Here is a 16,161-nt window from a genome sequence, read left to right as displayed (position 1 = left end):
GGGGCCTTGGGGGGACTTGGGGCGTGGGGGGGCCGTCCGTTGTCCCTTCTGCTGCAGAGCTGCTGCCACTTCTCCGGCTCGCCTCCTTCTCTCCCTCAGCCACATCCCTGCTGGTCTCTGGGCCTCCCAGCCTCTCGGCCTCCCTGCCTCCTGGCCTTCCTGCTGCTTCAGCCCCGCCGCTCTCTCCTTTTCCGTCACCACCACTTCCTCCTCCTCCCTGGCCCCTTTACATGCCGTCAGTAGGTTTGGTTCTTGGACACGTCTGTCCTCTTGCCCACCTCCCTCTCTGGGTCTCATCCAGCCTTGGCCTTGGGACTTGAAATGTCATAAGTGGGTCCCAAATGTGTGCTCTCCCCTCGGCCCTCCCAAGGCCGGACCTGGCGTCCCCTCGGCCCAGTCTCATCCGGAGCTCAGTGTTTTGTTCCCTCCTTCCCTGATGGTTTGCTCAGCACATCACGTGAACAGAGAGGATCACAGTGTCTCTGTGGCAAGGTCAGGGCTACACAGAAACCTCTTGTAGTTTGGTGGGAGTTTGTCTCTGTCAGGGTTGGTTTGAGTGAGGCGGAGGCTCTCAGTGGGGACGCTTTGTGTTCTCCTGGGGAAGTTGTGGAGCCTGCAGACACGTTTGGGTGTCGCAGTGGGTCGGGGGAGCCCCTGGCCCTGGGCCATCGAAGCTGCACCCAGGACAGGAGGGCATCCTGCAGCCCAGTGCCGAGTGCCGAGCCAGGACCAGCCCTGGAGTGAGGATGTAGGACCTGGAATGATCCAGCTCCCCCGGGAAAGGCAATGAGCATTTGATGCAAACAGCAAAGGAGCTTGAACCTCTCTCTTTAAACCCGTATTTATGACTAGTTGCCGGGAAGTGGTAGCTCGCGTCATGAATGGGCCTCTTGTCAGCCCGGGTTCTCCGCAGGCGCTCCTGGTGGGGCCTGAGTACCTGCAGTTAAATGCTGTTGCTTTTGGCAGGGCATAGCAGCAGGCGAGGTGCAGGTCCTCTGATCTCCACGGTCTGCGCCGTCAGCCGTGACCTTCCCCGTGTCTCTTCTTTCCCCACCCCGTCTGCACCAAGCCCCGGCCCAGGCACTGCCCAGCGGGGCGGCCGAGATCGCTGCGGGGTGGGACCCGGGGCCCCAGGCGGAGGTCGTGCGGGGTTCAGGGTACATTGGAACGATTTCTGTTTGCCAGTGAATATTGTCCAAACTATCTTTGTACTTTATCTAATTCCAAAAAATCTTTAAATCGAAAGCTTTTGGATGAAGTGCTGGGCAGTGGAATAGTTGTTTTATTAGAGGAATTGCGGTCACTTCACATGCTGTCTGGTGCTGAAGGGATAGTGTTACACACGTTTGCGTGTGTGCTCACACACAGCCGTGTGCACGCATGGGCACACGTCCCGACTAAAGTCACCCCACACTCAGCGCTTCTTTGCCTCTTAGGAGTTGGACAGTGTGACTGCAGGGCCAGCGTGAAACACACGTCTGAAAAGAAGTCACTTTGTCTAATGGGACGAGCAGAAGAGTTTTCCCCGGGGGGCTCACTGGGTCTCCCTCGGCGTTTCTGCCCCTGGTGCCACTGTCCAGTGTTGAATTTTGTATTAAAAAAAAAAAAAAAGTCTGTTAAAGTGGTAGCACTGTGTTTTAACAGATGATCTAATTCTTTAATTTTAGTAAGTGTGCTACTATTCACATCTTAAAGTTTAATGCTGGTCATTTAAGGTATATGTTTTGTAAAATTTGTCAGTTCTCTTTTTCCTTCAATTTTTGTTTTAGAAGGTATTTGACTTAGGGAAATTATGTAGGTGTTTTGTGATGTTAGAGTAGAAAGTTTAACAGAAAAGGAACATGTGTATATAACACATGCACACGAAGAGGATTAGACTTGGGAACAAAGCCAGGGTATTAGGACCTGGCTCTGGCTCCTCTGAGCCTGTGTGTCCCGCTGCCTGGCTTCACAGTGGGTCCTAGTCATTGGGCCTCAGGGGAGGTGAGGCCCAAGGGGGAGGGTCCACAAAAACAGGGTGATCTTGTGGGTCAGAATTTCAAAAGTATAGTTTGCCTGGTGTGTGGAAAAAATCATTACAAATAGTTGTATTTGAGTCAGAGAAATAGTGTGAGCAAAACAGTGAGACAAATTTCAGGTTGTTACGTATATTTTTATATACATGCATTCATTGTACAGACGCACTCCGTAGAAAAGAAAACGTAAAAATCAAATTTTTCTGAATGTCTAACATGAAAATAAAAATAAATATGTCCAGGGTGGCACAGTTGTTCACATTATATCCAGATGTGCAGAGGAAACAAGTTTCTTTATTTCTTTAGGTCTGTCTTTGTCTTCCTGGCAGCCCTGCCCGCTGGTAGGCGGGGACCACTAGGGACACCAAAGCGCTGCACAGTTCTTTTGGCTTAGTGGGAAGCGGTGACTTGAATAGGCCTCTTGGCCGCCCAGACTCTCTAGTTGGAAGGCTCAACTTGGGGCCTTGGTGTGGAAGTGGAGAGCAAAACGTGTTACCTTGGGATTGTAGTAAGTGGCAGTGTCTCTGTGTCCCCACCAGAAACAAGCCAGACCCTCTAGGAAGGAGACTGTCTTTCTCAGACATGTCCCCTGGTTTCCAGCAGACTGAGATTACTAACCTCGAACTCGCAGTGTCACCATCACTCAGAGTCAGCGGATAAAACAAGAAATCAGTCCCCTAAGAACTTTAAGTATTAGAATTATCAAATTAGAAGATGAAATTACCAGGATATGTTTAAATAAAATGAAAAATCATAAAAAAGAAATAAGCAACAACAGAATATAAAAAATAGGCAAAGAGAAGCAGAGAGAACTTTACATATGAAAAGTTATTGAAATAAAGAATTCTATGCATGACTTAAATATTAGGCTGCTAAAAGAAAATTAGATGGATCTAAGAAAGTTACCCAGTGTATTGCAGAGAAGACGAAGAGAGGGAAATGATAAAAAAAGGAAATTAACAGACTGGCAGGTAAAGTGGGAAGGTCTAACATTCTTTCCCAGGAGGAAATAGAAAGAAGAAACTAGAGCAAAGAAGAGGCGGTATGTGAAGAGGTACGTGTACTACACAGATACAGGAACACGTGTACACCAAGCAGAAAACCACATCTAGGTACATGGACCTGAGACTCCAGGATGCAAAAGACAAAGAAGCGTCTTTAATCTCACGAGAGGAAAAAAGGTGAATGACAGTTACACTGGCCACACTCTTATCCGGAGCAAAAAAATGGAACCCAGAAGGTAGTGTATTAGTACCTTCAAATGCTAAGAGAAAATCATTTTCAACCTGGCATTGTCTAATTATCAAAACTATCTTTCAAAATCAAGCCAATTTCTCTGCTTTAAAGGAACTTCTAAAGAATGAGTTTTAAGAAGAAAGGAAATTATGTCAGAAGAAAGATTCAAAAAGGTAGGATGAGAAAGGAAATTGGTAAATATGGGAATATGCACAGCATTTCCAATCCAAAATTATAAATAAATGTGTATTCTCTGAAAAAAAAAAAAGATCGGGGAGCTATTCAAAGTAACCGAAGTGAACGAGCAGAGTTAAAACTGAGAGGAAGCTTATTTTATCACCTTTAATCTATTACAGCTAGAGACTCTGTTTGACAGTTTTGCTCATGAAAGATATATAATTACCCTTAAGATGACTTTAAAATAATCCGGGACTTCCCTGGTGGCACAGTGGTTAAGAATCCGCCTGCCAATGCAGGGGACACGGGTTCGAGCCCTGGTCCAGGAAGATCCCACGTGCCGCGGAGCACCTAAGCCCGTGCGCCACAACTACTGAGCCTGCGCTCTAAAGTCTGCGAGCCACACTACTGAGCCCACGCGCCACAACTACCGAAGCCCGCGTGCCTAGAGCCCGTGTTCCGCAACAAGAGAAGCCACCGCAATGAGAAGAAGCCCGTGCACCGCAACGAAGAGTAGCCCCCGCTCGCCGCAACTAGAGAAAGCCCGCGCACAGCAGTAAAGACCCAACGCAGCCAAAAATAAATAAATAAAAATAAATTTATATTAAAAAAAATAATCTAACAATGCCTGATTCACGTTTCATCATATTTTGTCAAATGTTCTAATTCCTGATTCTTACAACAGGTGGAGTGGTGGCCCCAAAAAGATACGCCCACATCCTAATTCACAGAACTTGGGAATGTGACCTTATTTAGAAAAAGGTCTTTGCAGATGTGATCAAGTGAGGGATCTGGAGACAAAGATCATCCTGGATTGCACGGGTGGATCCTAAATCCAGTGACTGTCACCAAACGAAGTTCCTGTGCCCGACACACAGTGAGGCCAAACATACCGAAACGTCGGAGTCTGCAGCAGGGAAAGGTTTATTGCAGGGCCAAGCGAGGAGGGCAAGTGGCTTGTGCCCAGAAAACTCCGAACTCCCCGAGGGCTCCAGCAAGCTTAAAGGACAGGTGAGGGAGGGGCGTCCAGCATGTGTGATCAGCTTGTGCGCGATTCTCTGATTGGTTGATGGTGATCAACCCTTAGGAGCTGCCTGGTCTGGGCTCTGTGCTCAGGATCAGCAAGTAGTTAATTTCTTCCACTTGGTGGTGGTTTTAGCATCTGAAAACCTCAGGAAATATGCCTGAGATACTATGATCTGGGTACTTCAGAGAGGAGCTGCAGCAGAGCATGTGCGGGGGGTGTGTGTCCCGGGAGGGCCCCATGGGGTCCCGCTCGGTTACATGACAGGTGTCCTTATAAGAAACAGAAGAGGCGACGACACAGACCCTGGAAGAGGAGGTGGTGTGCAGACGCAGGGATGCAGCCACGGCCCAGGGGGACCAGGAGCCCCGAAACAGAAGGCAGAGAAAGGCTTCCTCCCTGGATGGCCCAGAGGGAACGTGGCCCCGCGGAATCTCAGGCTTACGGCCCGCAGACCGTGAGAAATTACGGAAGCCACCTGGTTTTTGTAATTTGTTAATGGCAGCCAGAGGAGGTTAATGCGGCCGCCGTTAAATTTACACTCTCTCTAAGTCTCTGTTTACCCTCGTGTGACTCCGAAGCCAGGTCTTCTGGCCTGCCGTCCTCCCCTGCGGCTCTGGGAGGTGGCGTCCGGGTGTGTGGGATGCAGATGTGGCCGGTTGGACCTCGTGTTGACGGGGGCCCTGGTGTCTTCAGGCCCGGGTGCAGCTCTCTGCCCGCAGGCCTGCTGGTCTCAGCTGCTTCCTCGCCTGGTGGCCGAGCAGGTGGTGTGGCCTCCGCCGGGCCCTTCCTGTGTCTGCTGCCCATCGGTCCAGGGCCTTCTCTTTCCTGGGCTCCTTGCTCTGCCCGTGTCTGGCTCAGTGGACTGTAGACCCACTGCCTCGTCCGACTCGTGGTCCCCTCCGGGTGGTCTGACGTCCACCTCGCCTGGGCTCAGCGGTGAGGGCGGAGGGCCTTCACCCCTACTCATCTCGTTAGTGTCTCTGGTGCAGCCCCCCCAGGCTGGTCAGGCCCAGGTGGCCTCCTCGGAGGGCTCCCCAGACTCCACAGGACGCATGGCACAGACTTCTCCTTGGCCATGTCCTCAATCTGCTCTGCTTGGTATTGCAGCCCAGAGGCTACATTCACCTGGAGACTCTCCTGCCTCTGCTGTCCTTCCCCACGAGCCCTGGAGCCGCCCCCCCTGTCCTTCCCGCCTGGACGTGGGCCTGGCCCTGCCCCTCAGAGCCTGAGGGCATCACCCATGGGAGGGACTTTGGGCTATGACCACACTGGTGTCTGCTACACTAAAGTTATCTAGAAAATTACTTTCCCATGAAGCCTTGCTTTCACACTTGCTGTCTTGTTCCAGAATCCTATTTTGAATGATAGGGATGAGTATTACCTGGGTCCTTTTGACTGTCTGGTGTAGCTCTTCTCACCTTTCCCTAGCCTTGGGTTAACCGCGGAGAATGTCACATAAAGAGGGATGCATGAGAAAAAAGCTTTGCTATTTTAAAAGATTTATCACAGTAAAAATATCCAAGACAATAAGCATTTATGACTGATAGATACAGTATTCTACAGCTTTTTAATTTAGTGTCTCATTTGATCCTTAGTATCGATTATTATCCCATTTTATAGATAAGACAACTGAGACGTTAAGGCATTTAAGGTCACAGCACTGATACAAGTAGCAGAATTAAAAATAACTCACAGGGCGTGTAACCCTACTTCCAGAATCTGCCTGAAAGCACTCACCCTTTGCCTCAGATTGGAAATGAAAGATGAAGCTGTTTCCAGGTCCTCAGATGGCGTTCCCACCCTGCTACCAGCCCTGACCGCTCTGGGCCCACCATGACTTGGGCAGTCTTGGAGACTCAGCTTTGAATTTAAGTAAATAATAATAGTGTTTTATCCAGCGTAGTTTGGTGTGTTTTAATGTGGCAGTTTTTCTTGTTTGCTGTATTGCCAAAACAGAAGTTCTGTATTTTTCATTCTGTCAACACTAGCAAAACTCATGATCTCAATCTTAGAGCCAATATTTGGGCTAAAACCAGTTTTAATTGGTCTCTTTCTTTTTTTATATATATTTATTTTATTTATTTTTGGCTGCGTTGGGTCTTCATTGCTGTGCACAGGCTTTCTCTGGTTGCGGCGAGCGGGGGCTACTCTTCGTTGCGGTGCGCGGGCTTCTCATTGCGGTAGCTTCTCTTGCTGCAGAGCAGGGGCTCTAGGTGCACAGGATTCAGTAGTTGTGGCTCGCGGGCTCTAGAGCGCAGGCTCAGTAGTTGTGGCGCACGGGCTTAGTTGCTCCGTGGCATGTGGGATCTTCCTGGACCAGGGCTCGAACCCGTGTCCCCTGCATTGGCAGGCAGATTCTTAAGCACTGTGCCATCAGGGAAGCCCAGGTCTCTTTCTTATTAGTATATATTTTTATGGATATTCTATTTTCCTTGGTTAATGAGTTTACCTTGAAAAAGTAACCTACTGTGAGGTGAGAAATGTTTATTAGTGCTTTGGGTGTGTAAGTAAGTCCACTCGCCTGCCTCTGGCTGTTTATTTAGATCTGTTTTCAATCTCAGACGTTCAAAATCAGAATTAAGAGACTTAGTCATAAAAGAACTAAGAAATCTGAACTTTTCATTGAGGCTTAATTACAGGTACCATTCACATTGTAATGTAATAGTTGGTAACATTTATTGGGAACTTGCTAATCACATTACCTAGATTTTCTCAGTTAAACATCAAACCTACGTGGTCAGTACTGTTATTATCCTTGTTTTACAAACAAGGACGTGATGATATTAATTCCGTCTGTGTCTGTAGTGATTCGTGGTCCGCAGCGCCCTGACCTCTGCTTGGGTGTCCCTGTGCCTTGGCCTGGCAGGTGTTCCTGTCCTGTGGTGTGCAGAGACTGTTACATGGTTTGTGTAGCAGAGCCAGGGACCAGCAGCCGGCGGTCGGTTCACTAGGCTGACTTTCCATTTCTCGGTCTTCTTCGTAGCCACGGTCTTGTCGTGCAAGGCTCTTAGAGATCAAGTATCTGCGTACGTCATTTTGGGAGTTCCATAATTGGAGTGTGCTGTAACAGCAAAACCACTCAGGTGATCTAGTCTGCGGAGGGACGCCTCCTGCACTGCGGGGGGGTTGGTGGCGGCAGCACAGGCGGGAAAGTGAGGGAGACGGCTCGGGTCAGGCTGCTGGCTGCACAGTGGCTGCTAAGGCCTCAGCCCTCCTGTGTCATCATTTGCTTATCGTTCTCTACAAAAACAGCAGTCTTGTGTGATAAGGAGTGAAAATGAAGAGAACAAATTGAGAAAAAAATCACTTTAAGCCTCTCCCAGGAATGAATGAAGCATATGGTGGCAGTAATAATGTTAAAAATGAATCTGAAAATGAAATTGAGGAAGGTTACAGTTATAATAACATCGGAGGGAATAAAGTACTTAAGGAACAAATTTAACAAAAGCAGTGCAAAACGTATTCCCTAGAAACTACTGAGCATTTTTGCTGAAAGCAGTTTGAGAAGACGCAGGTCACTGGAAAGACCCCGTGTGCTGATGAGCTGGAAGACGAAGTGTTGCTGAGACGGGCAGCGCTCCCGCACCGAACTACAGACCCAGCATCATCCCTACAAAATCCCAGGTTGCTTTTTTGCAGAAATTAACAAGCTGATGCTAAAATTCGTATGGAAATTCAAGAGACTGAGGATAGCTAAAACAGTCTGAAGGAAGAATACAATTGGAAGACTCACACTTCTTGATTTGAACCCTTACCAGAGACCTCCAGTAATCAAGAAGGTGTGGTGCTGTCCTAAACATGGGTGTTCCAGTCATTGCAATAGGGCTGAAAGTCAGAAATAAACCCATGTGTCCGTGGTTAACTGCTTCTCGACAAAAGGTATAAGGCAACTCAAATAGGAGAAAGAATAACCTTTTCAGCAAACACACAGTGCCGGGACAGCCCTATATCCACATGCAAGTGAGTGAAGTCGGGCCCTGTCATCTTAACCACACACACAGATTAACTAAAATTGGGTCAAATACCTACAGGTAAAAACAAAATCGATACAATTCATTAAAAAATATAGGAGAAACTCTTCAAGACCTTCCTTGGGCTAGGCAAAGCCCTTTTGGATATGACACCAAAAGCTCATACAACCAAAAAAAAAAAAAAAAAATAGGCAACTTGAACTTCATAATAACTAAAAAAAACTTTTGTGTGTCAAAGGACACCACCAAGAAAATGAAAATATAACCTATACAATGAGAGAAAATGTTTGTAAATCATATATCTGGTAAGGGACTTGGATCCAGAACGTATGAAGAACTCTTACAATTCAGTATTAAGAAGACAAGTAACACACTTTAAAAATTGGACAAAGAATCCAAGTAGACATCTCTCCAAAGAAGATATACCAGTGACCCATAAGTACATGAGAACGTAGAGGGTTAAAGTCATGCGTCATCAGAGAAATGCAAATCAAAACCACAATGAGATACCACTTAGTACCCGTAAGGGTGACTGTCATCGAAAAGATGGAAGTATAACGACTGTTGGGAAGGGTGTGGGCAAATGAGAGCCAGTCCACAGCTGGCGGGGCTCTAACCTGCTGCATCTGTCGTGAAGAGCAGTCTGGCACTTCCTTAATAGGTTAATTGTAGAGCTGCCCTGTGACCCAGTGATTGCATCTGTAGGTGTCTACCCAAGAGAAATTAAAACATAACCCCCACACAGAAACTTGTGCATCCGTGTTCACTGCAGCAGTATTCACAATAGCCAGAAATGGAAACAACCCAAATGTCCATTTACTGATGAATGGATAAATGAAATGTGCTATATCCACATAATGGGATAGTATTCAACCATGAAGAAGGAAGGAACGATTGATTCACGTAACACAGATGAACCTGGAAAATGTTAGGCTAAGTGAAAGAAGCCAGTCACAAAAGACCACATATACGATTCCATGTATGTGAAGTGTTCAGAATAGGCAAATCTTCAGTGACGAAAAAATAAATGACTGCTTGCCCAGGGCCAGGGGGCTGGGGAAGGTGGGGTGGGATGATCGCTAAAGGGTACAGGTTTCTTTTGGGGGTGATGAGAATGTTCTAAAATTGATTGTTGGGCTGGCTGCACAGTCTGTGGATGTACTAAAAGCCATGGACCTGTACACTTTAAATGGATGAATTGTATGTGAATTACATCTCAATCAAGCTGCTATAAATAAAAACAGTAAAATTAACTTCTAAGAACTAGAAATTTCAAGTAACTGACTAGGTATCCAAGATCATTTTGGATCCAGAGAAGGAAGGCTCCATACCCCCTAGCATGCCATTCCAAGTGCTGGGAGGTGAGAGCCTGGGCTTTGCAGCCACACAGACCGAATTGGACAACTGGGTTAGAAGGGCCAGTTTGCACAGCTTCTCTGAATCTCAGCTTCATCATCTACGAAATGCGGGTAATAATTCTTAGCTCATCCGAGGGGTGGGGTTGTGGTCACTGCGGCATCGTGTACGGGGCCCTGACTCTTTTCGTCCCTGCAGACCTGCTATGTCACTTCTGGCAGCAGGGATGGCCCTGTCCATCTCCCCCTCTCTGGGCTCCTTTAGCAGGGGGGCCTCTTCTTCACCCGCCGCTGCCTCTGCTCCGGGCTTGCTGCTTGCTCCTCACTTAGTGCTGGTTGGGGGAGTAAACAGCAGGCCGGAGGGGAGTGTTGGGACAACGTCAGTGCTTCCACCGCACCCCTAAGCGTCACTTGACTGGCAGATAGAGTACTCGGAGCTGGTTGGTGTGGGAGCTTCATCTGATGATTTGGCATCACAAATGTATCTAGTAAATTTGGCATGATGGTATAGTCCTGACATTAAAATACAAAGATGGGCATCAAGTCTAAATTTAATTATAAATTTAAATTAATAGAAAATAAAAAGTTGCTAGTTGGTAATAGATGGAGAAGGCTTGTGCCTGATACTTCATTTTCGAAGGCTCTTTTTTCGAGGAGCGCTTGTGTTTCATAAGCTGCCCTGCAGATTTGAAACTGGACTTCCTCAAGTACTCTATCAACTGCTAAGAGAAACTGAGAATTTGGATTTCCATGGAAGTCTTATCGTCATTTTTAATGATAGATCATTGAAATGCGTCTACTGATTTTGTGTAGTAAGTGAGTCTAGTACGTGTTTGAACTTGTACGGGGCTATCTTCTTGCCAAAACTGAGAAAACTTATTTAGAAAATTCACCTTATCTCTGTGCCAGTTTCTCTAGAAGCCCAAGCTTTCTCATAACATTCACCTCGCTGTTTCTTAGGCAAAAGAACAAAGCTAAAGTTATTGCTATGTGATAAATTATGATGGTAATGTGTCTAAACTGTTTGAAGCCATTATTGACTAGCTCATGTGCCTGTTAATTACCTTGAGATTTTGACATTACCTGGTGCTTTGTGATAACCTTACCTAGATACAGGGGTATAGATAAACTTATCTCAGAAGTGCCTTTTAATTTTGTCCTTCTTTGTGATCTTTTAAAAGTGGACAGAAGCTTTCATTAAAGACCAGAGAACTTTAAAACAATTTCACTCCTTTAGTTTGTGACACCTTTCATCCAATCATATCAAAATATTTATACAGAATTCAGGAATCCTATCCTGCAGATGACGCTTGGATGAAATTAGAAGGCGGCACTGTAGTGAGTACAGATGGTCTAGAAACTTACGACTTAGCAATGGATGGCTGTGCAGGTTTCTAAACAAGGGTGATAACCACTTATGCATTTCTTCTTCGTTTTCTTCAGTTACACCCCGGGAGCTAAGTTGCTCTCCTCTCTCTCTCCCCGTGAACCCCAAAATAGTTTTATTAATAGGAATATGTGATGTTTATGTTCTTGAAAAAATCAGGGTGGTCTGATTCTGGCATTTCCCTTCGTCCGACCCTGTTGAATTTTCTGTTTAAAAACTGGCATTCCGAGAGCTTTTCTCTGGCTAGGTGCCTGGATCGCATGTTACAGCAGCAAATGAGGAATGCCAAGACGTCCCCCAAAGACAAATGTTTGTTATGGCAGTGGAGCTGATGTGACACTCAGAGTGAGAGCTCCTTAGCTTGTCTGAATGACAGTTAATGGCCTTTTTCATTTTCTTTTCTTTTGTTATTATTTTAAAGGGGGGAAAAGAATGAAAGAAATGCCCGGAGGCTGAGATTGTGTTTGGTTCACCGACTGTTAAATGTCAAATGCACTCGACTGATAACGTGTCTTTTGTCTCTTTTAGGAGCTAATTTTGTTACTCGAAAAATTAGCCGGTCAGTAGCTAAGATTTACCTTGGACAACTGGAATGCTTCAGCTTGGGGAATCTGGACGCCAAACGAGATTGGGGCCACGCCAAGGACTACGTGGAGGTAGGGACCCTCGCGTTTTGGTCTCGAAGTGCCTGTATCCGTTGGCATCCAGACGCCAGGCCTCGGGGAGAGCTCTCCTAGAGGTGGCGGCAGGTACGCTGGTGCTAATGCAGATGTGTTGAAGCTTGCACTGTGCCCCCTCCCGGCTGGATGGTCAGCGGTGTGTGCAGGCCGTCCCGCACCCCCCTGGAAGGGGGAAACCTCTCACGACCCTTCTTTTAATCGTTCAAAATGAAGGTGCCGGTCAGTGGTCTGGATGGTGGATAAAAAGTAAATGGTGTTCCTTCCTTTCTAAAGTGACTTGTGCCACTCCCTCATCCCTGCCCAAGACACGCGTAACTAACTGTGAGAGCATCTTGTAACAGTACTAGTCCTCACACCTGCAAGAAATACTGCCTGATTTCAATTTGTATAATCTAAGACCTTCAGATTTACATTATTCTACTAATCACTCCCAGAGTGCTGTTCTTACAGAGCGATTGGTTCAGACTCTGGTTATTACCCCGTGTGCTTGGTAGCCTGTGACTCACACCCGTGATTGTGTCCATTAAACAGAGCAAAGAGAGAGATGCTAGTAATAACGCTATTGCAGAACAATGGGTGTAGTTAAAGGGAAATTCAAACTTTCAGTCTTGGGATTTATGTGCTATTAAGTTTTGGTTTGGGTTACATATGTTACATATATAAGCAGTATGATTTTTCTTTAAAAAATTATTACCTCTTACCTTGCCGGCATTAGTATGCTTTTAGATATCCGTGGTGATTCTGTGGCCAGACGTGAAGGAGCTTGTTGGTGACATTGTGTTTGTCCCGGAGTCTGCTGGTCCTTGTTTAGGTGCTTACAGATTTCCTGTACTTGGGAGACTATTTCTGTCCTCAGTGATGCCTCTCTGGGAAACCGGATCTGGTTTCCTAAGCAAACAAGCAGTTCACTTGCTAACCCAGAGGTCAGCTTCAGAGCGTTATTATTTTTGTGTGTAACAATTAAAAGTGTTGCATACTTAAACACCTAATTCTGACTTATATTACAGACAAAAAAAATTTCTGATTTAAAATTTTGAACAACGTAACATTTAGATCATTTAAATGTGTTCTTCTAAACTGTAAATACAATGAAGCATTTTTTGATAGTCGCCCTTGGATATATTTTAAGAACATTCGTTAAAAATATGTAAGACCATACTTTCAGAAGTAATAAGAAAGTGGGAGAAAGGAGGTGTTAACAAGAGAAGCTGAAACTTCCTTTTGTCTGACCTATATGGTCTTACCTTCTTAAAAATATGAGGCAAGTTTTGTAAAAATAAGTGCATTATTTTCTCAAGAATAGCATTTTGGCGTGTAACCTTTGAGCTTCTGCATTTACTTAGAGCCGCACAGAAGGCTCTGTGCGTATCCTTCGTCATCCAAAGTCTTGTTCTTCAGTTTCGGGAACCAAATAGATGAAATTTCATTCTATTTTATTTTATATTTTTGCACTGGGGTACAAAAGAAGTTTGTTATTGGAACTCAGAAATAGATTTTGATAGTGTGAGAAACAGTATATCAAAATGTTAGTAATACTTATTTTTGGTTATGTTTATTTTCTTCTGTATACTTCGGTATTTTCCATATATTGAAATGAGTATGTATAAACTTTTTCAATCAGGGAAAAAGATACATGACATTTTGAAAACAGGCCAGAAAAATTCAACAAAAAGGCATGAGACTGTTACATAAACACATAAGTAACAAGAACACTTTTCGTGAGCTCAGTGGGTCTGCAGGAAGGACCGTGCTGTCATCTCATCCCCAAATGCCGAGGGTGGCACTGCTCCTGGGTGTCGCGCAACCCTGGCACAAAGGGCCCACATTTGTATTTGTTTAACAGGAAAGTATTTCAGAAACACTGTGGCTCAAAGACTTCAAAAAGGTCTTCTCAAATGATGTCATTTTGAAGATTCCTTGCCGAGATGTGTCAGTACAGCAGCCACAGGAGCCAAGATCTCCGGGAGAGTAAGACGTGAGGGTTAGGAGGTTCTGGCTTTTCAGCAAGTGTCACATTTTCAGATTTCACAAACACACATACAAAGTTAAGTCATTCTCGCTGGCGTTCAACACCTGATTTGTTCCATAATACAGGTGGGTTTTGCGTATTAAGGATTCCCTTGGCTCCGTCAGTAACACATGTTGATGCTCTAAAAAGCATTTGCTCACTTACGGGTTCTGAAAGAAGTCGACATTTCATGATTTCTAAAAAAGTGTCATCATTAAATAAGAATCCATAGTTCGCTGTCTCCATTTTAAGAAATATTACCAGCCTTTGCATTTCTAAATATATTAAAATGAGGTTACTTTACAGACTTACGAGTAAAGGTAGGTGTGGCCAAAATTAAAATCAACAAGGCTAAGAATGAAGAATGAGAAGCATTGTTTGTTTAAAGCACACCTGCATCCTGGCGCTATAATCAGCTTTGGAGTAAAGAAGCCTTGGCCAGCACAGATCTAACAAGTCATAATAGCATCTCATTTACATACGCTTTAATTATATAATCCCTCTCATTTATATGTAAACATGTTGTATTCGTATATCTTTAGATTAAGTGACTAATACCTTCTTATTTATGGATGAATTTTAATGATGAAGAGTAGAGAGCATTTGCCAGACTGGGTGTAGGTGATCCCAGCTGGGTCAGTGAGCCTAAGTCTTAACAAGGTTTTTTTATTTTTTTGCGGTACGCGGGCCTCTCACTGCTGTGGCCTCTCCCACCCCGGAGCACAGGCTCCGCACGCGCAGGCTCAGCGGCCATGGCTCACGGGCCCAGCTGCTCCACGGCATGTGGGATCTTCCCGGACCGGGGCCCGAACCCGTGTCCCCTGCATCGGCAGGCGGACTCTCAACCACTGCGCCACCAGGGAAGCCCTTAGCAAGGTTTTATACATCAATTTATCCATCTGTGAAAAGGACATAATAGCCATCCTGTTAAAAATCAGCATTAATGTGCTATACATCCCTGATGAGAATCTATCTCTTCCTTGTAAACATTTTTCCAACAATTTCTACAAAGCCATTTCCTGTTGCTGATTCAGATTCACTAACTTCTGTTCTTAGTCTTGTTTCCTAGATCAAAATGATTTAAAAATTATTTGAGTGGATAAGAGGCATTTCAAATTGAAAGGAAGAATATAAAAACTATATGAAATTACATGGCACTTTAGAATAAACAAGTCATGTGCAGTTACATCTTTTATATTATTTTATTAGAAACATTGTTAAAGATGCAGAATTGTTGCATTAATTTTACAGTGAACAGCCATATACCCACCACCCAGGTGCTGTAATTAACATCTGCAGTTATTGTTGTGTTTTGAGAAAAAAACGACTATTTAAAAATTGCTGTAGCGCTAATGGCTCGGGGCTATAAATACACAATTTACACAAACACAGGTTTTCAAAAATATGCATTTCTTATGAGATAAGGTCAGTTGACAATCCGAACTTTTAAAATATCTTCATCTTCGTAAATAGTTCTGTGCCCTGACCGCAACCTGTTCTCACGCCTGACTCCCATCATGAACTCGTCATGAACTCGGAGCATCAGCTCGTATTCATGAGAGCACGCGGCGCTGTGTGCCACGTCGGGTGAGCTCAGGCAGCAGCAGTGCAGCCAGCAGTGCAGCCAGCAGTGCCTGGAACGTTGTTCCTTCAGCACCTCTGTGGACTATCTCCCATGGCCGTGGTTCTAGCTGCTACAAATGACCCTGCCCAAAGCCAAACCCTCCTGACAAGACAATGCTATACTGCATAAAGGTCAGCAGACCACCTTCTCAGAACTTAGCATATGTGAGCCTGCACTAGGCCTGCTGGGAGTAGTAGAGGGTCTTCCAAACACATCTTACCCTGCCCCCCTTCTGGTGAAGAGTGGGCATTAACGTCTAGCAGTGCGGAGTTGGGAAACGGTGCCCTGAGCTTAAATGAAATGAACAGTAGCCGTTTGGCTGAAGAGGTCCCACTGTGGTTGCACCTTCATAGAATTAGCCAGAAAAGATTGAGAGATAAGTTATTGTTAAGGGCTAGGCCACAAGAGTCCTTAAGCTTTTCCACCTACGGGATGGTCCTTTGCTCTTGGGATACACAGGTAATCAAGAGACCCGAGTCTGAGCTCTTTCCAGGACTCTGCAAAAAGCCATTTAAACATGTCATGAGGTTCTCCTGCCCACGGCTGACAGGACAGATGCTCCTGAAGAGAAACCTGGCCTAGAGGCAATCCGGGGACTTTCACATTATTAGGGGAGAAGTTTTGAGATTCATCTGAATTTTAATATATTCCTTTAATTGTTTTCTTTTTGGTCAGGGAGCC

At 45.3% G+C, this 16,161-nt stretch overlaps 1 protein-coding gene across 1 annotated transcript in view; it reads left to right on the top strand.

The window, feature by feature from the left end:
• Positions 1-16,161, top strand: part of GMDS (GDP-mannose 4,6-dehydratase) — a 399,795-nt gene that overhangs the window by 140,015 nt on the left and 243,619 nt on the right. The window contains exon 7 of the mRNA XM_024766398.1: positions 11,697-11,824. Within this exon, the coding sequence (XP_024622166.1) occupies positions 11,697-11,824 (128 nt within the window). The remainder of the gene's footprint in view (positions 1-11,696; positions 11,825-16,161) is intronic.

Source organism: Neophocaena asiaeorientalis, unplaced genomic scaffold (assembly GCF_003031525.2).
Source record: "Neophocaena asiaeorientalis asiaeorientalis breed wild unplaced genomic scaffold, Neophocaena_asiaeorientalis_V1.1 scaffold8, whole genome shotgun sequence".
NCBI classification, from domain to species: Eukaryota; Metazoa; Chordata; class Mammalia; order Artiodactyla; family Phocoenidae; genus Neophocaena; species Neophocaena asiaeorientalis.
This window is presented reverse-complemented; position numbering and strand designations above follow the sequence as displayed.